This window comes from Erythrolamprus reginae, chromosome 9, assembly GCF_031021105.1.
Source record: "Erythrolamprus reginae isolate rEryReg1 chromosome 9, rEryReg1.hap1, whole genome shotgun sequence".
Taxonomy (NCBI): Eukaryota; Metazoa; Chordata; class Lepidosauria; order Squamata; family Dipsadidae; genus Erythrolamprus; species Erythrolamprus reginae.
In genome coordinates, this window is record NC_091958.1 from 39,047,272 (window position 1) to 39,073,236 (window position 25,965).

Here is a 25,965-nt window from a genome sequence, read left to right on the forward strand (position 1 = left end):
TTAATTCTATTTTTTATTCTATTTTTAAATTTACCTATTCTAATTTTATGTATGGTGGGACTGGTCTCTGGGTGTCACACGACTTTCGTTGCCAATGACAATTTGTTGTTTTGACAATGACAATAAATTTACTATTATAATGTGAATTCCTAGCATTCACATCCAGCAAAGTCCCAGCAAACAGTCTTTCAAGGCAACCACAGACCTTATCCATCCTTGGAGAGTTGCCAGGCCGAGAGCTTCCAAGCACAACACCGAACTAGGAAATACTTGGCAAGGAGTCTCTGTGAGGCACGAAGCAAATCTTCACACTAATGAATAAACTACTTGTCTCCTGCAAACCCCACTCCCCTTTCACTGAGTCTTCCTCCCCTTGCCCTCCCTCCCTGGCTCCCTTCATAAACTCTCAGTCCGGAACAAACCCATCACAGCCACCCCAAAAGCTTTTTGAGATTACTACTAGAGTTGGAAGGGACCTTGTAGATCCTCTAGTCCAGTGTTTTTCAACCAGTGTGCCGTGGCACACTAGTGTGCCGTGAGACATGGTCAGGTGTGCCGCGAAGCTCAGAGAGAAAGAAAGCAAGAGAAAGAGAAAGCAAGAGAGAAAGAAATCAAGAGAGAGAGAAAGCAAGAGAGAGAGAAAGAAAGCAAGAGAGAGAAAGAGAGAGAAAGAGAACAAGAGAGAAAGAAAGAAAGAGAGAGAGAAAGAGAGGGAGGGAAGGAGAGAGAGAGAGAGAAAGACAGAGGGATTTAGGGAGGGAGAGAGAAAGAGAACAAAAAAGAGAGGAAGGAAGGAAGAGAAAGAAAGGGTTGTAGAGAGAGAGAAAGAAAGAGGAAGGAAGGGAGAGAAAGGGGGAGAAAGAAATAGAGCGAAGGGGAGGAAGAGAGAGAGAATTTTTTTGTCCAAACATTTTTAGCCCCCCCCCCCTCCATGTGCCCCAGGGTTTCGTAAATGTAAAAAATGTGCGCGGCTCAAAAAAGGTTGAAAATCACTGCTCTAGTCTAGTCCAACCTCCCTGCTCAAGCGGGAGTCCCTTCACCATTTCAGACACCATTTCAGTCAAGCTGCGCTGGTCACACCTTGTTCTTAGCAAAGGTCCAGCAACGTTGACAGAGGCATGGACGTGTCGTGCATAGCCGCAGAGTGGAAGATCTAAGTTGCCATATGGAGCGTTTAGTTTCAAAAAAGGCCCTGGTGTTGCAGACAAGTTATTTTTTCCCCCCTTCATTTTTGCTCCAAGAATCAGGAGGGGAGCAGACATTTTGCCAACTCTAGTTTTCTGACTGACTCAGAGCCCTCTTTCATTTGCCCAGCAAGCCTTAAACGAAGAAACGAGAAGCCGGGAGAGCAGCGTTCCACAAGGCTGGATGATTCTTTTGCTCGATTTAATGAGAACTCTGTGGGTTGTGCCCCCGTGGTTGAGTCTCACTACTTTCGGTCTGCCAAATATTTCACAAAAGCTTGCTGCAATTCAGAAACTTAAATGGGGTTTTTTGGACACTTTAAAAATAGGCTTGTTTAATCTGAGGCTGCAGGAACGCTATGCCATCAGCGAGACTTTAGACGGAATCCTTGGAGCATTTCAAACAATGAGAGCAAATTGGAATCTATAATGAGACAAAAAGATTGAACTGATTTCGTTCTGTGCCATCACGCCAGTGTTGCATCTCGATGGCCACGTAAGTAGAGTTTCCGAACAAGGACCTCAACCCAACGTGTTCCTTTAGATCTGCCAAAAGTATAATTCAAGGGTGTCAAAATCAATTTCATTGAGGGCTGAGCATCAGGTGTGTGTTTAGCATATAATAATAATAATAATAATAATAATAATAATGATGATGATGATGATGATGATAATAAATTAGTCTTCAACATCTTGCCGAAGGCTTGGAGGGTGGGAGCAGTTCGAATGTCTCTGAGGAGTTGATTCCAGAGGGCCAGGGCCGCCACAGAGAAGGCTCTACCTCTAGGTCCTGCCAGACGACATTGTTTAGTCGACGGAACCCGGAGAAGGCCAACTCTGTGGGACCTAATTGGCCGCTGGGATTCGTGCGGCAGAAGGCTGTCTCGTAGGTATTCTGGTCCGATGCCATGTAGGGCTTTATAGGTCATTTCCAAAACTTTGAATTGTGTGCCCAGAAACTAATTGGCAGCCAGTGCAGGTCATGGTGTTGATGAGACGTGGGCATATCTATTTAGCAATAGCACCTAGACTTATATACCACTTTACAGTGCTTTTACAGTCCTCTCAAAGTGGTTTACAGAATCAGCCTCTTACCCCCAATAATCTGGGTCCCCATTTGACCCACCTTGGAAGGATGGAAGGCTGAGTCAACCTTGAGACTATGGTGAAATACAGCTAGCAGTGTTCGACTTTAGCCGGCGAAAATGGAACGGTTTAAAGTTTTCTCGCTTTATCAAGGGGTTGGACTAGAAGACCACCAAGGTCCCTTTCCAACTCTGTTATTCTGCCTTTCTCTCTTTCCTTATGGACTTCTCCAGCGAGCCAGGTCTTCACGTATTTGTGTGGCACATGGGCCTTTGTAGTTTTCTGGGAAAGATTTCAGAACTGAGTTGGGTATCTGGAAGGATTCAGGACCAAGGCCAGTTGCCAGGCTTTCAGTTATGGGGCTTGGGATGTGCCAGGAGCTCCTGGGAAGAACTGCGGTGGCTGTTTGGGGGAAAGTGCCATAGCAGGTGAATCAGTGGAAGCCTCACCAGCAGAGGTGGGCTGCTAAGGTGCAAAAAAATCAGAAGAGAAGGATTTAGGGGTCGTGATTTCTGACAGTCTCAAAATGGGTGAACAGTGCAGTCAGGCGGTAGGGAAAGCAAGTAGAATGCTTGGCTGCATAGCTATAGGTATAACAAGCAGGAAGAGGGAGATTGTGATCCCGCTGTATAGAGCGCTGGTGAGACCCCATTTGGAATAATACTGTGTTCAGTTCTGGAGACCTCACCTACAAAAAGAGATCGATCAAATTGAATGGGTCCAAAGATGGGTTACAAAAAGGGTGGAAGGTTTTAAGCATAAAACTTATCGGGAAAGACTTCATGAACTCCATCTGGAGAGTCTGGAGGACAGAAGGGAAAGTGGGGACATGATCGAAACATTTAAATATGTTAGAGGGTTAAATAAGGTTCAGGAGCGAAGTGTTTTTAATAGGAAAGTGAACCCAAGAACCAGGGGCCACAATCTGACATTAGTTGGGGGAAGGATCAGAAGCAACATGAGAAAATATTATTTGACTGAAAGAATAGTAGATGCTTGGAACAAACTTCCAGCAGACGTGGTCGGTAAATCCACAGTCACTGAATTTTAAACATGCCTGGAATAGACATATATCCATCCTAAGATAAAATACAAGAAATAGTATAAAGGCAGACTAGATGGACCATAAGGTCTTTTTCTGCTGTCAATCTTGTATGTTTCTATGTTTCTAAGGTGGAATGGTGACGTGTGCTCGGCCCCATGGCTCTGAGTGCTAGCGGAGTCCAGCGCAATTCTGCTATTGCACCTGGGCAGGTAGCGAAATCGCGCACGGACACACATGGCAGAGGAAAAGGGGTGTATAAGTCACGTGTCAGTAAGTCATCAGTGTAGGGAAAGTCCTTAGACTTGTTTCAGGGGGCAAGATGAGGTGGAGTCCAGTGGTTCTGCAGGACTACCATATTTTTGCACCTTTTTCCTCCCTAAAAGAGTCTGAAAATTTGGATGCGTCTTATACTTGGCATCTAGCTTTTTTGAAGCTCCCCCCCTCCAGGCCTAACAAGGTGCTAACCATCTTACCTTGCAGGCTTTTTTATTGTTACTCTCCCCGAAGAATGTTTTTCCAGCCCTAAGTCTTTGCAGGCTTTGTTTAATTGCTCTACTTGCTCCAAATATGTTTCTTTCCTGCCCTAACTAACTAGATACTAACAATGTTCCCAGCTTTTACCAGTTTGCAAGCTCTTTCATTGTTACTCTCTCCAAATAAGGCTTTTTTAAAGCCCTAACCAGGGTATTAAATCATGTGCTGAATCTGACCAGACTAAGGCAACCAAAAGAAGATCATTACTGATTAGGACAGAGGGCAGATTTGCCAACCTTCTTGGCCCCACCATGCCCTGCTATCTATTAATCGGGGCCCGGAGAGCTTTTCCCCAAGCTTCTCCTATTTATATCTAACCATATGAGTCATATGTCCACCCCTCCCACCCCCGTGCATTTTTTTGGGGGGGGGAGGGGGTTTGCTCTGCTTCATCATTTCCCTCTTCAACCCTTGCCAGAATCTCCTGCCAAGGGGGCAGCTATGCAAATCCAACCCAAAGATAAATAAACACGTTTCAGGCTTCTATTCTTACCACATTCAATTGCTTGGCAAGGCAGTTATTTCCATAGCGTTTGTCCTCCCTTTCCCGAGTGAAAGATTTACTTCTATGACTGATCCAGGAGCATCCTGAATGGGGCTTTGGAAAATGGTTCTGCATGCTGGCAGCCGAGGGAGGGTCTATCTCTCCCTCTCTACCCACTCTTCCCCCTTGAATACAAGAGTAGTTGCTTTGGGGGCTTCCAAATTTTGTCTCCCAAAACGTACTAACTTGACTGGGGATCTCCAACCTTGGCAGCTTTAAGACTTGTGGACTTCAACTCCTAGAATTTTGGGAGTTGAAGTCCACAGGTCTTAGAGCTGCCGAGGTTGGAGACCCCTGAACTAGACTACAGTTTTTAGTTCAGCATGCCCTGGGATCCAGCCACTTTGAATTCTAGAGGGATCTTAGAGGTCATCTAATTCCACCCCTTTCCATCGGTTATCGTGGCGCACTGTAGGAACATAGAAACATAGAAGATTGACGGCAGAAAAAGACCTCCTGGTCCATCTAGTCTGCCCTTATACTATTTCCTGTATTTTATCTTAGGATGGATCTATGTTTATCCCAGGCATGTTTAAATTCAGTCCCTGTGGATTTACCAACCACGTCTGCTGGAAGTTTGTTCCAAGCATCTACGACTCTTTCAGTCAAATAATACTTTCTCACGTTGCTTCTGATCTTTCCCCCAACTAACCTCAGATTGCGCCCCCTTGTTCCTGTGTTCACTTTCCTATTAAAAACACTTCCCTCCTGAACCTTATTTAACCCTGCCTTGAACATATTTAAATGTTTCGATCATGTCCCCCCTTTTCCCTTCTGTCCTCCAGTCTATACAGATTGGTAAATTAGATCCTTTCAAAAATGCATGCTGCGCTTTGAAAGCACAACAATGCTCATCGCATTGTGCAAGGTAACTTAGTCTTTGGTGAGACCTTAGACGGGTGAGGATTCACCTTGTTGCAGATTTGGGGAAAGCAGTTGGCGCGAGGCTGCCAAGTGGGGCACAGGAGCTGCCCTGCCTTTTCCTCCCTTCCGGAAATCCCTCTTCCCAAGCGCTTGGCTCTTTCCTGGAGGGACGGTGTGACTCGCAGGGCACAGAGTGGCAGGAAACCGTCTGCTTGCACGCTCGCTCGCTGGGGGTGTGAAAGACGAAAGGCCCTTTCTGACAGCTATTTGGGCTCGGAGGCTGGCAAGTGTTTGCCCACAGCAGACGGCTTGTTTGCCATCTCTCTGGGTGGCAGATGGCTGCCTTCCTCTCCACGTGTGTGTGTGTTGGTGTGCATTATTCCAAAGGGTGATGAGAGTTCTGCATAGAACTTTTAGAAATCAGCTGTTTGGATAGAACAGGGAAATTCCCTCCCTCCTACTTCCTTCTTTCCTTCCTTCTTTCCCTTCCTCCTTCCCTCCCTCTCTCCTCCTTCCTTCCTTCTTTTCCTCCCTCCTTCCCTCCCTCCTTCCCTCCCTCTCTCCTCCTTCCTTCCTTCCTTCTTTCCTTCCCTTCTTCCCTCCCTCCCTCCTTCCTTCCTTCTTTCTTTCCCTCCCACCTTCCCTCCCTCCTTCCTTCCTTCTTTCCCTCCCTCCTTCCCTCCCTCCCTCCCTCCTTCCTTCTTTCCCTCCCTCCTTCCCTCCCTCCTTCCTTCCTTCTTTCTTTCCCTCCCACCTTCCCTCCCTCCTTCCTTCCTTTCTTCTTTCCCTCCCTCCTTCCTTCCTTCTTTCCCTCCTTCCCTCCCTCCTTCCTTCCTGCCTTCCTTCCTTCTTTCCCTCCCTCCTTCCCTCCCTCTTTTCTTCCTTCTTTCCCTCCTTCCTTCCTTCCTTCCTTCTTTCCCTCCCTCTTTCCCTCCCTCTCTCCTCATTCCTTCCATCCTTCTTTCCCTCCCTCCTTTCCTCCCTCCCTCCTTCCTTCCTTCCTTCTTTCTTTCCCTCCCACCTTCCCTCCCTCCTTCCTTCCTTACTTCCTTCTTTCATTCATTCTTTCCTTCAAGGAGATAACAATAATAATAATAACATTAATAACAACAACAACAACAACAATAATAACAATTATTTTTATTTTTTCAATATTATTATAGCCTCTTGCACTGTCTCGTCTTTTGTCTTTGGGGAACCGAGACTCACATCTGGCTTCTTCCAGTCTGTTACTTCTCAGATCAGGCTAATGCTTCTGGGATCAAGGGACGGGCAAATGTAGGAAATGATACGGCTTAATGGTTCTTTTACCTATAAATGTTTGAAAAGCATTTTTTTAAAAAAATCAGCTAGTGTATAGAAGAAGAGGGTCTTTTTTTTTTGCTAAAGAGAAGCCGAGAAATGATGGCATGAATATTCTTAGAACGTGGCATTCCTTTCTGACACAAAAGCAGAAAAGGGCAACACAGATATAACAGGAGATTTTGCACTAAAGCCCATAAGGAATGGCCATTTCAGGGCGGTTAAAGGGTTTGAAACAAATCGGTAGGAAACTGTTCTGCAGGCTTTTGAGGTGCGAAAGATGAGGTGCCTTAAAAGGGAATCTGACCAGTGAGTGAACCTCTGTAAGATGTTTCCAGATGTGGTTACACTTTTCACTGACTATTTTGAGGAGTGTGTGGAGGGATCTTCGCTTTCATCAAAACTCAAGATTGGAAGCCCCCAACCCCTTTCATCTAACCGATCAGCATCAAAAGAAAATAGATTGTGCTTGTCCTGAGCCACCTCTCAGGCCTCTGGCATGGCGGCTCTTTGAAAGAAGGAATTTCCTAAGCAAGCTTCTCAAATTTGGCTGTTTGAAAATACAGTGGTACCTCTGCATACGAACTTAATTCATTCTGTGACCAGGTTCAAAAGTAGAAAAGTTTGCAAGTAGAAGCAATTTTTCCCATAGGAATCAATGTAAAAGCAAATAATGTGTACAAACTCATTAGGAGAATCCAAACTTTAAGGCTTAAAAAGAAAAGCGGCTGGCGGACAAAGTGAAGGCTAATGAAGTGGAGACGGACAGTGAGGAGAAGCAAGGAATGGAGGTCCTAACCAAGGCTAACGCCACCCCAAATCGCTCCCCAAATCACCCCTCCAAACGCTTCCTATGCCATTTCAAATCGCTCCCAAAATCACCCTTTCAGACGCTTCCTATGCCACCCCAAATTGGATGGCGTAGGAAGCTTTTGGAGGGGTGATTTTGGAGGCGATTTGGGGTGGCAAAGGAAGCATCTGGAGGGGTGATTTTGGGAGTGGTTTGGGGCGGCATAGGAAGCTTTTGGAGAGGTGATTTTGGAGGCAATTTGGGGTGGCATAGGAAGCTTTTGGAGGTGATTTTGGAGGCAATTTGGGGTGGCATAGGAAGCATCTGGAGGGGTGATTTTGGGAGTGATTTGGGGTGGCATAGGAAGCATCTGGAGGGGTGATTTTGGGAGTGATTTGGGGTGGCATAGAAAGCATCTGGAGGGGTGATTTTGGGAGTGATTTGGGGTGGCATAGGAAGCATCTGGAGCAGTGATTTGGGGAGTGATTTGGGGCGGCATAGGAAGCATCTGGAGGGGTGATTTGGGGAGTGATTTGGGGTGACATAGGAAGCATCTGGAGGGGTGATTTGGGGAGTGATTTGGGGCGGCATAGGAAGCTTTTGGAGGGGTGATTTTGGAGGCGATTTGGGATTGGAAACCAAGACATACGAAGAGAGGTTGCTGGAACTGGGCAGGGATAGTTTAGCAAAAAGGAAGGCCAGAGGGGGACATGATAGTAGTATACAGGTATTTGAGGGGTTGCCACAGAGAGGAGGGGGTCACACTGTTTTCCAAGGCACCAGTGGGCCAGACCAGGAGCAACAGATGGAAACTGACCAAGGAGAGTTTCATTCATTCATTCATTCATTCAGTCCAATGCACAATAATACACAATGAAGGTTGTAGAGGATGCACTCGAGTAAAATATATTATAGAAAGAATAGAAGTGAGAATAAAGGAATAAAATATATCAATAAAAGAATAGAAGAAAAGATATAGGGATAGTAGATACTACATATGAGATATAGGAGAGGGGATGGGAGGCATGCTAGTGCACTTATGCACGCCCCTTACTGACCTCTTAGGAATCTGGAGAGGTCAACTGTGGATAGTCTAAGGGTAAAATGTTGGGGATTAGGGGAAGATACTACAGAGTCTGGTAATGAGTTCCACGCTTTGACAACTCGATTATTAAAGTCGTATATTTTACAGTCCAATTTGGAGTGGTTAATATTAAGCTTGTATCTATTGTATGCTCTTTTGTTGTTGTTGTTGAAGCTGAAGTAGTCGTTGATGGGCAGGATGTTGCAGCATATGATCTTGTGGGCAATACTTAGATCATGTTTAAGGCGTCGTAGTTGTAAGCTTTCTAGACCCAGGATAGTAAATCTAGTTTCATAGGGTATTCTGTTTCAGGTAGAGGAGTGCAGGGCTCTTCTGGTGAAGTATCTTCGGACATTTTTGAAGGTGTTAATGTACAAGATGCGGTATGGGTTCCAAACAGATGAGCTGTATTCGAGGATGGGTCTGGCGAAAGTTTTGTAAGCTCTGGTAAGTAGTGTGAGGTTGCCAGAGCAGAAGCTACCTGGAAATAAGGAAGAACTTCCTGATGGTCAGAGCTATCAACCAATGGAACAGCCTGCCAGCAGAGGTTGTGAAAGCCCCATCACGTGACACATTCAAAAGAAAATTGGATTGCCATCTGGCTGGGGTGGTGTAGGGTTTCCTGCTTGAGCAGGGGGTTGGACTTGATGACCTGCAGGGTCCCTCCCAACTCTAATAATAAATAAAATAAAATAAATCTGGGTCCTCACTTGACCCACCTCGGAAGGATGAAAGGCAGAGTCAACCTGGAGCCGGTGGTGAGATTTGAACTGCTGAACTACAGCTAGCAGTCAGCTGAAGTAACCTGCAGTGCTGCACTCTAACCACTGCGCCATCCGGGCTCATGCCCATCCGATGTCCATTTGGCAGCCAAGCTAATGCAGAGGTCAACCTGGAAGTATTGCCACTTAGCAGAATCTACCCTGCGGGAGGATTGTGAAATGAAGCCAGCATCCAGATTGGCTGTGTTCTTAAGACTCTGTTCCTCGATAGAATTGATATCCTCTTCCAGGATGTAGGCCCGCTGTTGGCATCAGACGCATCTCGCCCACCCTGTCTGGTCCCACTAGATGCGTGGATGCCGTGCGGCGCGCGTGGAGTTGGCAGCGCCACTTGGAACAAAAGCAGACGGGAGGGGGCACCTCGCCAGGGAATTGACGTCCCAGATTGGGTTTTTAAAAAGCCTCTTTGAGTTGTAAAATGCCAGATAATTAGTAGCTGCTCCTAGGGAATTAGAGTTACTGCATAATAATCTATTACTTGCATGCTCCTTGCTTGAGCTCCGTCTTTTCCATGCTGAAAGACCCCCACCTTTCCTTCACCAGCGGGAATGTTGATCAGGCATTCCCAGGTCAGAGTCGGAGTGAGCATAGGAGAAGAGGCGGTAGGAACGGAGGCTTCGGGATGCTTCCTTGTTGGATCCCCCCCTCCCCCACATCATACACAGTGATGGGCTCCTACGGGTACGGTAATGGAACGCAGAACCGGTAGAAAAAAAATGATTTTTTTTTCTTTTTTTCCCTTCTGGGCTCTGGGTATGTTTTTCCTATCGCAGTAAATGAGGTTGAATGTGTATAATTTTAGAATTGTTGTGTGTGCGCGTGTGCGTGTACATACACATAAACAGATAGATAATGTATATTTTTGTGTGCCTGCATGTAATGTGTATGTACACAGATGGCATGTATACAGTGATACCTTGTCTTACGAACTTAATTGGTTCCAGGACGAGATTCGTAAGGTGAAAAGTTCGTAAGACAAAACAACGGAATCAATGGAAAAGCGATTAATGCGTGCAAGCCCAAAATTCACTCCTTTTGCCAGCCGAAGCACCCATTTTCACGCAGCTGGGATTCCCGAGGCTCCCCTCCATGGGAAACCCCACCTCCGGGCCTCCGCGTTTTTGCAATGCTGCAGGGGAATCCCACCAGCGTGAAAGCAGGTGCTTTGCTAGCAACGGAAGTCCGGAGGTGGGGTTTCCCAGCGAGGGAAGCCTCAGTGGAATTGCAGCATCGCAAAAATGCGGAAGTCCGAAGGTGGGCATTCCTATGGAGGGGAGCCCCAGGGGAATCCCAACAGCACAAAAATGGGTGCTTCGCTGGCAACGGAAGGTCGGGAGGTGGGGTTTCCCTATGAGGGGAGTCTTTGCCTGGCAATGGAAGTCCAGAGGCGGGGCGTCCCAGTGGCGGCGGCAGGTTCGTAAGGTGAAAAATAGTTCGGAAGAGGAGGCAAAAAAATCTTAAACCCCGGGTTCATATCTCAAAAAGTTTGTATGACGAGGGGTTTGTAAGATGAGGTATCACTGTACTTAGAATTAAATAGTATATTTTGGATGTTCATTAATAGTAAATAGAGAGGGAAATTGTATCTCTTTGAGGTGAGGAGAGGCCAGGCACCCTAACCCAAACCCTTGACATGAGTGATGTCAAGTTGGCCACCTTTAAGCCAGTCACGTGACCTTTAAGCCACACCAGGTCACATGACCGTCAAGCCACTCCCACCTGGTCACATGGCTGGCAAGCCACACCCACAAAACAAGCCGCGGTCCCAGTGTTGTAATAAAATTTTTTGCAGCCATTCACTGACCATGCAGTAATAGCATACATCAAAGAAAATGCATCCTACATGCCTAACATTATTTATATATGGAATTTTCTTATCTGATAAAAAACATAATAAATAAAAAGCTTTCAGGAGCCACTTCTCTTTGTTTTAACATTTAAAACAATTACATCCCATATTTCCAAAATCTAAACTCCTAATTATAAAAAAAAGAAACATAACATTTAAGCACAAAATTCAAAGCTGCAAATATCTCTCTATCCTTATATCGTTTTATTATTATTTAAAACAAAAATATTTATTATTTAACCCTTTCACACATTTAAATGTTTCGATCATGTCCCTCCTTTCCTTTCTGTCCTCCAGACTATACAGATGGAGTTCATGAAGTCTTTCCTGATACGTTTTATGCTTAAGACCTTCCACCCTTTTTGTAGCCCGTCTCTGGACCCGTTCAATTTTATCAATATCTTTTTGTAGGTGAGGTCTCCAGAACTGGACACAGTATTCCAAATGTGGTCACACCAGCGCTCTATACAGGGGGATCACAATCTTCCTCTTCCTGCTTGTTATACCTCTAGCTATGCAGCCAAGCATTCTACTTGCTTTCCCTACTGCCTGACCGCACTGTTCAGAAATCACGACCCCTAAATCCTTCTCTTCTGAAGTTTTGCTAACACACACCTGCCAATACAGCAACCTCTTGCACCCCGGTTCAGGAGGCGCTGAGGGCACAGATAAATCCCAAGTGGCCCCAACGGGTGTCACCGAGAATGCTAGCAACCAGATGACTGCCAAGATATTTGATTGTTCCATCTCCTCCCCCCATTATCAGAACTGATGAAGCTTCTTTGAAGAGAAGTGAAATGTTTATTTATTTATTTATTTTATTTGTTTTGTTAAGTACGTATTGGTGGTATACAAAGATATAATATTTATATACATGATACTAGTAAAAGAGAAACATTAGGACAGGGGACGGAGGGCATGCTGGTGCACTTATGCACGCCCCTTAATGACCTCTCAGGAATCGGGAGAGGTCAACTGTGGAGTGTCTAAGGGTAAAGATTTGGGGGTTTGGTGATGATACTACAGAGTCTGGTAGTGAGTTCCAGGCATCAACCACTCAGTTACTAAAGTCGTATTTCCTGCAGTCGAATTTAGAGTGGTTTACTTTAAGTTTGTATCGGTTGTGTGCTCAAATGTTGTTGTGGTTGAAGCTGAAGTAGTCATTGACAGGAAGGACGTTGTAGCAGATGATTTTATGGGCTGTGCTTAGGTTGTGTTTAAGACAATCTAAGAAAAAACCACCTTTGAGACAGCACTCCTGTCCGTTTGCTAAATCGGCAGTGAATCCCTGATTGTTACACGCACAAAAAACGCTCAGTTTTAGGTCTCTTGTCCCCTGATGCCTGTGACGATGAGGTGGAGGGCTTCCAGGCCTGGAGGAAGGGTGGAGGTTTGAGTGGCAGGTGGGCTGGAAGCAAAAGTGACAGAAAGGTTGGGGGCTCTGGAGGGAGGGGGAGCCCCCAACTGGGAGCTGTGAGTCAGCACAGCTGGGGGGAGGGGGGACTTTGGTTGTCACCACCCAAAAGAAACCAGGTTGCGGATGACAGTTAAAAGCTCTTCTCCCTCTCCCTCTCTTGTCTTCCCTCCCTCCTCTCTCTCTCAGAGAGAGACAAAGAGAGAGGGAAGGAGGAAAGAAAAGAAAGAAAGAAAGAAAGAAAGACAGACAGACAGAAAGAAAGAAAGACAGACAGACAGACAGACAGACAGAAAGACAGACAGACAGAAAGAAAGGAAGGAAAGAAAGAAAGACAGGCAGACAGACAGACAGAAAGAAAGAAAGAAAGAAAGAAAGAAAGCGGGAGGGAGGGAAGGAAAGAAAGAAGGAGGGAGGAAGGAAGGAAGGAAGGAAAAAAAGAAGGAAGGAAGGAAGGGAGGAAGGAAGGAAGGAAGGAAGGAAGGAGTAATCTCATTCACCTTCTCTTCCATTATGACCTGCATTCTAGCAAAGCCATGCGTTGATGCAACCAATAGTTGATGCATCTATCTATCTATCTATCTATCTATCTATCTATCTATCTATCTATCTATCTATCTACCTACCTACCTACCTATCCATCTATCCATATATCTATGAACAGAATAGAATAGAATTCTTTATTGGCCACGTGTGATTGGACACACAAGGAATTTGTCTTTGGTGCAGATGCTTTCGGTATTTGCAAAAGAAAATATACATTTGTCAAGAATCATGAGGCACAGCACTTAACGATTGTCGTAGGGTACAAATAAACATTCAGGAAAAATCTATATTAATATAAATAGTAAGGATGCAAGCAACAAAGTTACAGTCACGCAGTCATAAGTGGGAGGAGATGGGTGATAGGAACTATGAGAAGACTAATAGTAATAGTAATACAGCCTTGGTGAATAGTTTGACAGTGTTGAGGGAATTTATTCATCCATCCATCGATTCTTTCATGGTTATGTAATGTATATTAGATGTGGTGACCCTTTGCTTTTTTTATACAATGAAATTTCATTTTAACGTATGCTGATTAGTGTGCATTCAAAGTTATTATTCTGTTCTATTCTGTTCTGTTCTGTTCTATTCTATTCTATTCTATTCTTCATTCCAATATTCTATTCTATTCTATTCTATATTATACTATTCTATTCTATTCTATACTATACTATACTATACTATACTATACTATACTATACTATACTATACTATACTATACTATACTATACTGTACTCAGGATGCTGCAAGATCAGGCCACATGCCCAGAGGGAGTGCAATTCCCAACGACTCATTGTGGGCCCCCCACATGGGGGCAGGTCCCTTCTGGCAAATCCCCCAGCAACTCTGGCTTTGGGCATTGCGGAAGCTCTGCTGCCCGGAAGCCTCCTCCGTCTCCCTCTTTCTCTTTTCAAGAAACTCCAGGCTTGTGGTCAGCCGGCATCTCTTCTGCTGGTGGAGATGCTAAGAATAAAAGCAAACGAGAATGTGTTGACGAGCAAAAACTGTTCCAGCAGCCCTTGCCCTCCCCTCTCAGCTTCTCTGCGCTCCCTCTCCCCCCTCCCCTCCTTTCACTTCAACACACATCTCCTCTGCTGGCTAAAACCTGCAGATTCTTCCTCCTTCTGGAAGACGGATGGCCCTTCTCCGCTCCTGTTGCTGCCAGCCAGCCTCTGCCTCACCCTTCGCCCTTGGGGGGCACCTTTGCTGCTCCTTCCTTGGCAAGGAGGGATGGACGGTGAAGGTAGGAGGGGCTGCAAGGGAGATTTAATCCTGAGCGCTGGGGAGACCCCATTTGGAATAATACTGTGTTCAGTTCTGGAAACCTCACCTACAAAAAGATATCATCTGTCATCTGCACATCTATAATTGTCTGGCTTGGTGCTGCAACCCAACGGGACCGACACAGACTTCAGAGGAGAATCAGAACTGCAGAAAAAACAATGGCTGCCAACCTGCCTTCCATTGAGGACCTGTATACTGCACGAGTCAAAAAGAGGGTGAGGAAAGTATCTACTGACCCCTCGCATCCTGGACACAAACTGTTTCAACTCCTCCCCTCAAAACATCGCTACAGAGCCCTGCACACCAAGACAACTAGACACAAGAACAGTTTTTTCCCAAACGCCATCACTCTACTAAACAAATAATTCCCTCAACACTGTCAGACTTTCTACTAAATCTGCACTTCCATTTCTACTAGTTTTTCTCATAATTCCTATCATCCTTTTTCTCCCATTTAGGACGGTATGACTGTAACTTGTTGCTTGTATCCTAAGATTTTTATTAATATTGATTGTTTCTTCATTGCTTATTTGACCCCTATGACAATCATTATGTGTTGTACCACATGATTCTTGACAAATGTATCTTCTCCTTTTATGTACGCTGAGAGCATATGCACCAAGACAAATTCTTTGTGTGTCCAATCATACTTGGCCAATAAAATTCTATTCTATTCTATATGGATCAAATTGAATGGGTCCAAAGACGGGCTACAAAAATGGTGGAAGGTCTTAAGCATCAAACGTATCAGGAAAGACTTCATGAACTCAATCTGTATAGTCTGGAGGACAGAAGGGAAAGGGGGGACATGATCGAAACATCATTTAAATATGTGAAAAGGTTAAATAAGGTTCAGGAGGGAAGTGTTTTTAATAGGAAAGTTAACACAAGAACAAGGGGAGGAGGTTGTCCAACCACCTCCCCCGTCCCTCCGGAGGCTCTCTGGAAGCCAAAAACACCCTCTCAGAGTCTCTGTGCAAGCCAAAAATCAGCTGGCCGGCACACACATGCATGCTGGAGCTGAGCTAGGGCAACGGCTCACGCGCCAGCAGATATGGCTCCGTGTGGCACCCATGCCATAGGTTCGCCATCACTGTCCTAGAGGTTGGCTTCTATGGCACTGTTGAGTGCAAGGATGCATCGTTGAAGGCGAGCCGTCGTGGCACCTTTTCCAACTCTCACATTTTATTGAGAAATTCAGGTGAGCGCCGTTTATGAAGGCTTCTTTTGGCTTTTTTTTCTTACTAAAGCTTGCTATTTGGCAGAGGGGATCTGTTGTGTTCGTTTAAAGAAATCACAGAAAATCGCTGATTGGTTAAGACGCGGCTAAGTTTAGATTGCCGCCAAAAACAAACGGTTGTCAGTAAAAAGCCCGCGCATAAGCAAATGTATAAATAGGGCAACGGATTAGCCGTTGCCCTTGTTGGGAATTGTTATTGAGAGGAACAGTTGGTTGTTATACTCTGTTAATAAATAATGATTGAATGAACAGAAGTCTCCGGTGCAGTGATTTAACAGGATCCCTGACTTCAGCTTGGGACCAGTGCGCAGTAGGAGCAAGGCTGCCTGTCCCGCCAGTGGCCAAGTGGACGGCAGGGTCAGCTGAAGGGTCAGCTGAGGTCCTGTGTGACTTCTCCTCTGGAGGAAATAAGGCGCTGGCAACCAGCTACATTTTGTGGCACAAGTGATGTACTGTATTATGTATTGGACAAAATGAATGAATGAATGAATGAATGAATGAATGAATGAATGAATAAAGTAAGTAAGTAAGTAAGTAAGTAAGTAAGTAAGTAAGTAAGTAAGTAAGTAAGTAAGTAAGTAAGTAAGAAGTAAGTAAGTAAGTAAGTAAGTAAGTAAGTAAGTAAGTAAGTAAGTAAGTAAGTTAGTTGCTGGCAGCCCGTTCACTGGTAAAGCAAAGGCAGAAAGAAAAGCTGCCAGTCCCTGGTGAGGAGAGTTAGGTCATTGTCAAAAAAGAAAGAACTTCAGGGACCCCCAGCTATCCCTGGGACCCTTCCCCAGGTTTCATCCCATTATTACAACCTGTTCTTTTTTCTCTGGCCACAGATGAGCTGATTTGTTTCTCTGGCCACAGATGACCTGATTTATTGGTTTGTTGGTTTGTTTGCTTACTTACTTATTTACTTACTTACCTACCTACCTACCTACCTACCTACCTACCTACCTACTTACTTACTTATGGATTTCTAAGCCACCCTTCTCCAGGGTACTCCAGGTGGTTTACAGTAGTGTTTCCTAATCTTGGCAACTTGAAGATATCTGGACTTCAACTCCCAGAATTCCCCAGCCTGCATTCGCTGGCTGGGGAATTCTGGGAGTTGAAGTCCAAATATCTTCAAGTTGCCAAGGTTGGGAAACACTGGCTTACAGAATAAAAAGAATACAAAATACAAAGTTATAAAATCCAACCATAAAAGCTAAATTTTGAAAATCCAAACATTTAAAAACTCAACTTAAGAACCCAAAACATTTAAAACTATTCAACTGACTTCATCCCACTCTCAATCATACTATTGGCTGGAGCAGAATGTCAGCGCTCATCAGCCCCAGGCTTGCCAGCAAAGATGTGTTTTTAAAACCTTTCCAAAGGCGAGGAGGGTGGAGGCAGTGCAAATCTCCAGGGGAAATTGGTTCCAAAGGACTGGAGCCGCCACAGAGAAGGCTCTTCCCCTAGGCCCCGACAGGCGACATTGTCTAGCTGACAGAACCTGGAGAAGGCCGACTCTGTGAGACCTGAACGGCCGCTGGGACACACGAGGCAGAAGACGGTCTTGTAGATGGTCTGGTCCCACAACCTGCTCATCTGGGCTAAAATTAGGAAGGAGAACCTGTGGCACAACGTGTTGTTGGAACCCAGGCATTGTGTTACCCCTTGGGCATGTGTGTGTGTGTGTGTGTGTGTGTGAGAGAGAGAGAGATAGTGTGTGTCATATCCCATTAAACCACTAAGTATGTGAATGCAGCGATTGTACTTGATTCCACTTGAGTTTACAGCCAGTTGTGTGAATCCAGCTGTGGACTGTCCTTTTCTAGCCCAAAACTTTCTTAGCTGCTGTTTTGGGCAGCCAGATCATGCCAGGATTTATACCTTGTCAGAAATAAGTTGATTTCTGAAGGTAATATCACAATGCAAGTAAATGGTTTGTAACCATGGGAGAGGCTGATGTACGCCATAGTCAGCATGTAATCATGGGTTTGCTAATTGTGCTGCAATCTGATTGGCTGTATCCTATATAAGGAGGAACAACCTTGCATGGGTGTGGTTTGTTACTGAGTGGTTTGTTACAGTGGGTGGTTTATTATAGTAGTGAGTAGTTTGTAATTTAGCAGTTCGTGCTTAGTGGTTGCAGTGGTGGATATTATAAGAGTTATATAAAAGTATAGTATGATAGTTTATTTAGAGAAGCAGTTTGATAAAAGAGAAAGTAAAATATATTTTTACAAGAAAGCCTGCTGCTGGGTTTAATTGAAGGCTTCAATTAGGCATAGTGGTTAACTGTGGCTACTTGGTGGGTTAACTTCCGTGTGCGCAAAACTCTCTCTGCCCAACAGGTTATAAGCCCAGTAGCTATGTGCAACATACCTAGGATTTAGGGCCAGCAGAGCTCAGCATGAAGTCTTGGCTGTTCTCCTTCCAAAGTTTCTATGGAGAATCTTCAGGAGGATCCCAATCCGCCTAAACAGGGGTGTTAACCACCCTCAGCCTGACTTCCTGGTCACCTGCATCCTATTCCTAGTATGCCTCAATTGCTTTAAACGTGAAAAATGATATTGCCGCACATTATGTAAATGCATTAGTATTTATCAGCTTATTATTTCATTTAGGAACACCAGGGGTGGGGCATGGCTCTTGTGAGGCAGCGCTTCAGATAAAAAGTCCATCGAGAGAGTGGTAAGGACGTTGGAGAAGATTACAGGAAATTTATTCAGGACGCTGCTTATAAGTGCTATGTGCTTGGAGCTCAAAGCATTGGGAGAGACCCACATACATCAATTCCGCGGCCTGTTTCTCTTGCTCCACTCTGACAGGAGGTTTCAAAGTATTTCTAGCAGGACTACCAGATTCCGGAACAGCTTTGTTCCCTATATGCCATCTGTCTGGTAAACTCACAGGATTTGTTTTTCTCACCATCTATATGTATACATCCGGATTAGACTGTGTTGTTTCTCTGGGTCATATAATATATGTGGATATAGGCATAATTTTGTATTTATTTCTTTATTTTGTCATGTTTATGTGGTTCATATTGGACATGGTAACCCTTTGAGAGCTGTATGCAACAAAATTTCCATTTTAATGTATGTGTTTGATTATTCAAAGTGACAATAAAGTTATTGTTCTGTTCTGTTCTATTCTATTCTATTCTATTGAAGACAGATACATGTATGCACAATATGACTTTTTGTACCCATTACTTTAAAAGTAGCAATAGCAATATAAATAAATAAATTAATAAATTAATTAATTAATTAATTAATTAATATTTGGATTTATATGCCACCCCTCTCCAAGGACTGATTTAGACTTATATATTTTATTTTATTTTTGTTTATTCGTTTTGTCAAGTACATATTGGTGGTATACAAAGATATAAGAATATTCATATATATGATGATACTAGTAAAAGAGAAACATTAGGAGAGGGGACAGAAGGCACACTGGTGCACTTATGCTGACCTTTACTGACCTCTTAGGAATCGGGAGTGGTCAACAGTGGATAGTCTGAGGGTAAAGTTTTGGGGGTTAGGTGATGATGATACTACAGAGTCAGGTAGTAAGTTCCATGCATCAACTACTCGGTTACTAAAGTCGTATTTCCTGCAGTCGAGTTTAGAGCTGTTTGTTGTGGTTGAAGCTGAAGTAGTCATTGAAAGGAAGGACGTTGTAGCAGATGATTTTATGGGCTGTGCTTAGGTTGTGTTTAAGACGACATAGTTCTTAGCTTTCTAAACCAAGGATTGTAAGTCTAGCTGTGTAGGGTATTTTGTTGCGAGTGGGGGAGTGGAGGGCTCTTCTGGTAAAGTATCTCTGGACATTTTCTAGAGTGTTTATGTCCAAAATGTGGTGTGGGTTCCAGACAGATGAGCTGTATTCAAGGATAGTCTGGTGAAAGTTTTGCATGCTCTGGTTAGTAGTGTGAGATTACCAGAGCAGAAGATGCATAGGATTAGGTTAACAACTCTTGAAGTCTTTTTGACGATGTTGTTGCACTGGGCTTTGGCACTTGGATCATTTTATATGAATATTAATAATAATAATAATAATAATAATAATAATAATAATAATTTATTAGATTTGTATGCCGCCCCTCTCCGAAGACTCGGGGTGGCTCACAACAACGATAAAAACAATATTATAATGGCACAAATCTAATATTAAAAAACTAAAAACCCTATCATAATTAAAAACCAAACAGCACATACATACCAAACATAAATTATAATAAGCCTGGGGGGAAAATGTCTCAAATCCCCCATGCCTGGCAGTATAGGTGGGTCTTAAGTAGTTTATGGAAGACAAGGAGTGTGGGAGTAGTTCTAATCTCCGGGGGGGAGTTGATTCCAGAGGGCCGGGGCCACCACAGAGAAGGCTCTTTCCCTGGGGCCCACCAAATGACATTGTTTAGTCGACGGGACCTGGAGAAGGCCAACTCTGTGGGACCTTATCGGCCGCTGGAATATTCCAAGGTCTTTAATGGAGTGAGGGTTGTCTGCAAGGTCTTGTTTATTCAGCTTGTATTTGGTGTTTTGATTCTTTTTTGCCAATGGGTAGGACAGAGCATTTTTTAGTTGAGGTTTGGAGTTGCCAGATGTTTGACCATTCAGACACAAAGTCAAGATATTTTTGGAGAGTAACTATGTCATTGGTGGTGTTGAAAAGTTTTACATCGTTGGTGAAGAGAACGCAGTTGCTTATAATATGATTGCAAAGGTTATTTATATAGAGTATGAAGAGTGTTGATCCAGGCACGCTGCCTTGGGTACGCTGCCAAGTATGCTGTTGCTTCAAAGTGCTTATGCAGCCCTCTCTCAGCTTCTTGCCCCCAACAATCTGGGTCTTCAGCCAGCAAAGCTGTTCTGGGCGTTGAAGTCCACAAGTCTTAAAGTTGCCACAATTGGAGACCCCTGATTTAAAGCACTGCCTTCCTTTTACCCACCACCTCTGTTTGAAAAGATGGCCCGGATGAACAAAGGCTTGCGTTGTGTTATTAGCCAGCAGGTGGGTTGTAAAGATGGGAAAAATAAACCTCAAATTCTTAATGTGTGTATGTATGTATGGATGGGTGGGTGCATGTATTCTCTCTCGTGCCTGCTTCCTATGCCTTTGCTGAGGGTCCCTTTTGCAGAAGGGCCAGGGGTGCAGGGCCCTAGCCTCACCTGGCTCCAGTAGCTCCGCGTCACCAGCAAGGAATTTGATGGATTGTTTTGGTTTTTGACCAATCCAAACATCCATTTTGCTGGACCCTCCGGGCAAAACCGAGCGAGCCCCAGCTCAGAGTGCATCCATTTGTCGAGTTACCAAATTGCTTAAATCGCTTCGTCCTCACAATGCCCAGTGACGTACAGCATCGCATGAAAAACATCCAGAGAATAATACACCGGAGCCAAACAATGCTTCATAATAACCACGACTGTAGAACAGGGGTAATAAAAATAGACCTCCACCTCCAAAGACCCTCCGAGAAAGCTTCTTCCTTTAAAAGCTTTTCAAGGAACGTCGGGGAGGCGGCTGGCTTCTGTTCGGAAGGAAGCGGGCTTTATAATGGAGGTGCTGTGATGGAAATGCACACCAATTATTCCCAAAGTGGGTATTTTGGGCAGCCGATGCATTTCCGGGAGTGCCTGGAGAGATTCCCAGGGAAAAGGCTTCCCCTCCTCTAACCCATCTCTCTTCTCCCTCTTCCCCCCCAGAGCTCCTTGGATCAACCAAACGGGTGAACGTGAACTTCCAGGACACGGATGGGTGAGTTGGCAAAGCCCGGCTCTCTGTGTGTCTCCCCATGATCGGTGGGTGGCCTCTTATCCCAGAGGACTCCATAGAATATCCTCTTTTCTCATGGAGGCTCACAAGCATTTTTGTGGGGAGTTTCTCTTCCTTTTAGAATGGAATGGAATAGAATAGAATGGAGTGGAATGGAATATAATAGAATAGAATTCTTTATGGGGCAAGTGTTGTGGAGTGGAATGGAATGGAGTAGAGTAGAGTAGAATAGAATTCTTTATTGGGCAAGTATTGTGGAGTAGAGTGGAATGGAATTAGAATAGAGTAGAATAGAATAGAATAGGAATAGAATAGAATTCTTTATTGGGCAAGTGTTATGGAGTAGAGTGGAATTGAATTAGAGTAGAGTAGAGTAGAGTAGAATAGAATAGGAATAGAATAGAATTCTTTATGGGGCAAGTGTTGTGGAGTGGAATAGAGTGGAGTGGAATGAAATGGAATGGAATAGAATAGAATAGATTTTTTTATTGGCCAAGTGTGATTGGACACACAAGGAATTTGTCTTTAGTGCAGATGCTCTCAGTGTACATAAAAGAAAAAAGATACATTTGTCAAGAATCATAAGGTGCAACACTTAATGATTGTCAAAAGCTGTCAGGAAACAATCAATATTAATAAAAGGATATATATTAATTATAAATATTAAGGATGCAAGCAACAAGTTACAGTCATACAGTCATAAGTGGGAGGAGATGGGTGATAGGAATGATGAGGAAAAAACTAGTAGTAATAGTAGTGCAGACTTAGTAAATAGTTTGACAGTGTTAAGGGAATTATTTGTTTAGCAGAGTGATGGTGTTTGGGGGAAAAACTTTTCTTGTGTCTAGTTGTCTTGGTGGGCAGTGCTCCATAGCATCATTTTGAGGGTAGAAGTTGAAACAGTTTATGTCCAGGATGTGAGGAGCCAGTAAATATTTTCACAGCCTTTTTTTTGACTCGTACAGTATACAGGTCCTCCATGGAAGGCAGGTTGGCAGCAATTGTTTTTTCTGTAGTTCTGATTATCCTCAGTCTGTGTCTGTCTTGTTGGGTTGCAGAACCAAACCAGACAATTATAGAGGTGCAGATGACAGACTCAATAATTTCTTGCAAAACTGAGTTGGCGCAGAAAGAACATTATGAGAGTTCCTACAATCTCTTGGTGGATACTGGCTCCATTCCCCTTTTCAATTGTTAAAAAAATATTATTTCTAGAGTTCTAGAATCCCAGGGGGGGACACACATGAAAAGGCTGTGTGGGAGGGCCTTCTTTGTGGTGGCTCCAGATCTCTAGAATCAACTACCTCCACAGATCTGCTTTGCTCCCACTCTCCTGGCCTTCTGGGAAGCCTTAAAAACCTGGCTCTGGCAGGCTTGGGGGCTGTGAGCAATAGCATCAAGTTCCCGCCCAGAAGTACAAATATTTTTATTAAGGGGATTTTACACTGTTTTTATACCATTTTATTGATTGTATGCTGCCCAGAGTCCAAAAGGAGTTGGGCAGCTCAAAAATTGAATAAATTAAACAAATTAAATAAAATTCTGAGAATCTATCCAATGAATACCCCTCGAATACCAGATAAACAATCAAAGCTAGAGAATAAATTTAAAAATGGATGGAAGAAAGAATTTTATCCGCCAGAAGAAAGTTAATTCGACCGGAATTTTTGGGTTTTGTCCATGGCTGGCAGGTCAAAATCGGTCTGGATCGGTTGGAGGTCACACGGACAACTGTGGAACAAACAGATCTTTTCCCCCAGGTTATAATTGCATTGCAATTTCCTTCTCTGGTTCCGTTTTTGGCTTGTGATTTGCTTCCTGATGGACTCCTGCCTGTTTGTTAATCAGATTCATGGCTCACTTTTCTCTCCATCAGACAAACAACAGAATAACAAGAGTTGGAAGGGACCTTGGAGGTCTTCTAGTCCAACCTCTTGCTTACCAGCATCCCGGAATTTTCTACCGGGACTGCGCACTTGACCGCACCGACTGCTGCCCATCATTGCTCATATGGCTACTGGTACTGGTTCTCTGAACCACCAGCGGCAGTATCAGGTTCCTACTGGTATGGAATATCAGAGCTGCATTTGCGGAAACTAGCCAGCCCAACCAGCCAGCCACCCACAGACCAATAGATATGGAGTTGAAGTCTTCAATGAAACACAGCAGCATTAGGAAGTCTTGGAAAAATATATTTACTTCTTTATACTACTACTATCTATCTATACTATACATACAATAAACTAGTATCTTACTATTACCTTGGTACAACTATCTTAGTTCAATAACTCACAGGAACCAACTTATACAGCAATACTGCTTCTTCAGAGCACACTTCTCACAAACAGAGCACAGCTAACAGGGAACAGAGAACAGAGAGCTGTTGCATATACTATTTACATAATTACTAGGTTGCTGCAGGCTCAACTGCCTCAGAATGACTCAGCATTCTCAACAGGGGCCTATCTTCTGCATTAAAATATTATCTCAGGATTTTTAATTCCTGACATGGAAGAGGATGCTGAACTGGTAGTAAAAATGAAGCTGAGCATGCAGCTTCAGATTTGTGGCATGCACACATGCGTGTCCCGGCAAGATTTTGCTTCTGTGCATGCGCAGGAATCAAAATCTCAAGAGGGGTGAAATTTCTGCAGTTTTTTGCTTCTGCGCATGCACGGAATGAAAAAAAATTACTGAAATCTCTCGTGCGCATGCATTCTCTCACAAGATTTTGCTTCCTGAGCATGCGCAGAAGCAAAATCTCACCGAGTGCACGTCAGAAACCCAAAGCTGTGCATGCAACATACTGAAAGCAGCAGGAGCGGCAACCTCTAACTGATCGGCAGCCACCGCTATTGGTACGCCCGAACTGGGCCGAACTGGCAGCATTTCACCCCTGCCCCAAACTCTTGGCCATCTGCAGTTGCAGTGACTAGTTCTCCCACCTACTGACCCTTCCCCTGGAACCCGGGGTGGGAGCAGGCAGGACGGGGTAGAATGCAGTTCCACCAGTGAAAATTTATTTATTTATTTATTGGATTTGTATGCTGCCCCTCTCCGAGGACTCGGGGCGGCTGACAACATAAATGAACCTGAGTGCCCAGCTCCAGCTGTCCATCCCACCCTCCCATCCTCCTCCTCCTCCTCGGAAAGCGGCGGGGAGACCAGCACCGGCAGGAGTTGCAGGGGGCCTATTTCCTTCCTCATCTTTTCTCAACAGCTGATTGGCACCCGTTCACCTAGCTACCCAGCCTGAGGCAGGGAGTGACCCAGGAAGGAGAGCACAGGAAACACAAAGGAATTTTTCACCCCAGAGAGCAACACTGGGGAGGTTGTAAGTCGAGGATTTAACTGTTCACTTGAACGATGATGATCGTTCAAGCCACTCCCACCTAGTCACATGGCCAGCAAGCCACTCCTACCCAGTCACATGACCAGCAAGTCACACCCACAAAATAAGCCACACCCACAGTGTGGCAGTAAAAATTTTGGCTGCCCATTACTGCCCGGAAGGTTGCTGTATTTAGAGGAGCGTGCACTCCTGCTGCCCTTGTTTTGAGGTCAGGAGGCCGATTCCCTGCCACCTTCCTGGTAACCCCCAAAGTCCAGAAAACTGGTTGGAGACAGGATTTGGGGTGTCTGCAAGCCAACTCAAGGCTGGTGCTTCAGGGGCTGCTCTACCGGACTTGGTGAAGCGCCTTTTCTCTTCCTTTGCTAATGACCTCAGCTATGAAATTACCCTCGTTCCCAGAGGCGGCGGCTGAACTATATTCTCTTTCTTCTTAAATAAAATTTTAATTAAAAGTTTTATAAAGCTAACATAAAAGCTAACCAAGTAATAAGGAGTGAAAGAGGGAGGGAGGGAGGAATGAGGCTGGGAAGGAAGGGTGGGAGGGAGGAAGATGAGAAGGAAGGAAGATGGGAAAGGGACAAAGAGGGAGGGAGGGAGGGAGGAAGATTAGAAGGATGGAAAGTGAGAAAGGGACAAAGAGGTGAAGGAAGGAAGGAAAAGGAAGGAATGAGCATTAGAAGGATGGAAGGAAGGAAGGAAGGAAGGAAGATGGGAAAGGGACAAAGAGGAAGGGAGGAAGGAAGGAAGGAACATTAGAAGGATGGAAAGTGAGAAAGGGACAAAGAGGAGAAGGGAGAGAGGGAAGGGGCAAAATGCAAAAAAACAAAAATATAAAGAATTAGAAGCAGCTTCCTATTTCCTTTGCAGCAAATATGAGCACAATTACAAAATTCTCTTCCCCTGTGATTACAAAAAAAGCTCACATTTTTCTATTACCCATTTTTTTAAACCATCAAAACCACAATTCACCGCTGCATCTCCCCCCCCCCTTGTTTCATGCAAAAAAGGTCTTCAACAAGGGGGTTTCCAGTCAACCATAAGTGGAGATAATGTCTTTTTGCCGATCAAGGAAGTCAATTTAGCTGTCACTGCAAATTCCATCGTCCTCACCAACCCTTCCCTCTATTGTGGGTAGCTTCAGTCCATGTTTTCATGATGCATCTTCTATCGATGGTTGTCAAATCACAACCTCTTCAATCCATCTGCAGAGCAAGAGGGAGGCCTGGGATTAGAATTGGCCAATTTCCCATGAAAGATCTCTAAAAAGGTCTAGAACCTCGAATTAAGGAGAAACTTTATAAAAG

At 44.4% G+C, this 25,965-nt stretch overlaps 1 protein-coding gene across 1 annotated transcript in view; it reads left to right on the forward strand.

Moving 5' to 3' along the window:
- CASKIN1 (CASK interacting protein 1) overlaps window positions 1–25,965 on the forward strand; it is a 160,551-nt gene that overhangs the window by 67,984 nt on the left and 66,602 nt on the right. The window contains exon 2 of the mRNA XM_070761710.1: window positions 21,240–21,291. Within this exon, the coding sequence (XP_070617811.1) occupies window positions 21,240–21,291 (52 nt within the window). The remainder of the gene's footprint in view (window positions 1–21,239; window positions 21,292–25,965) is intronic.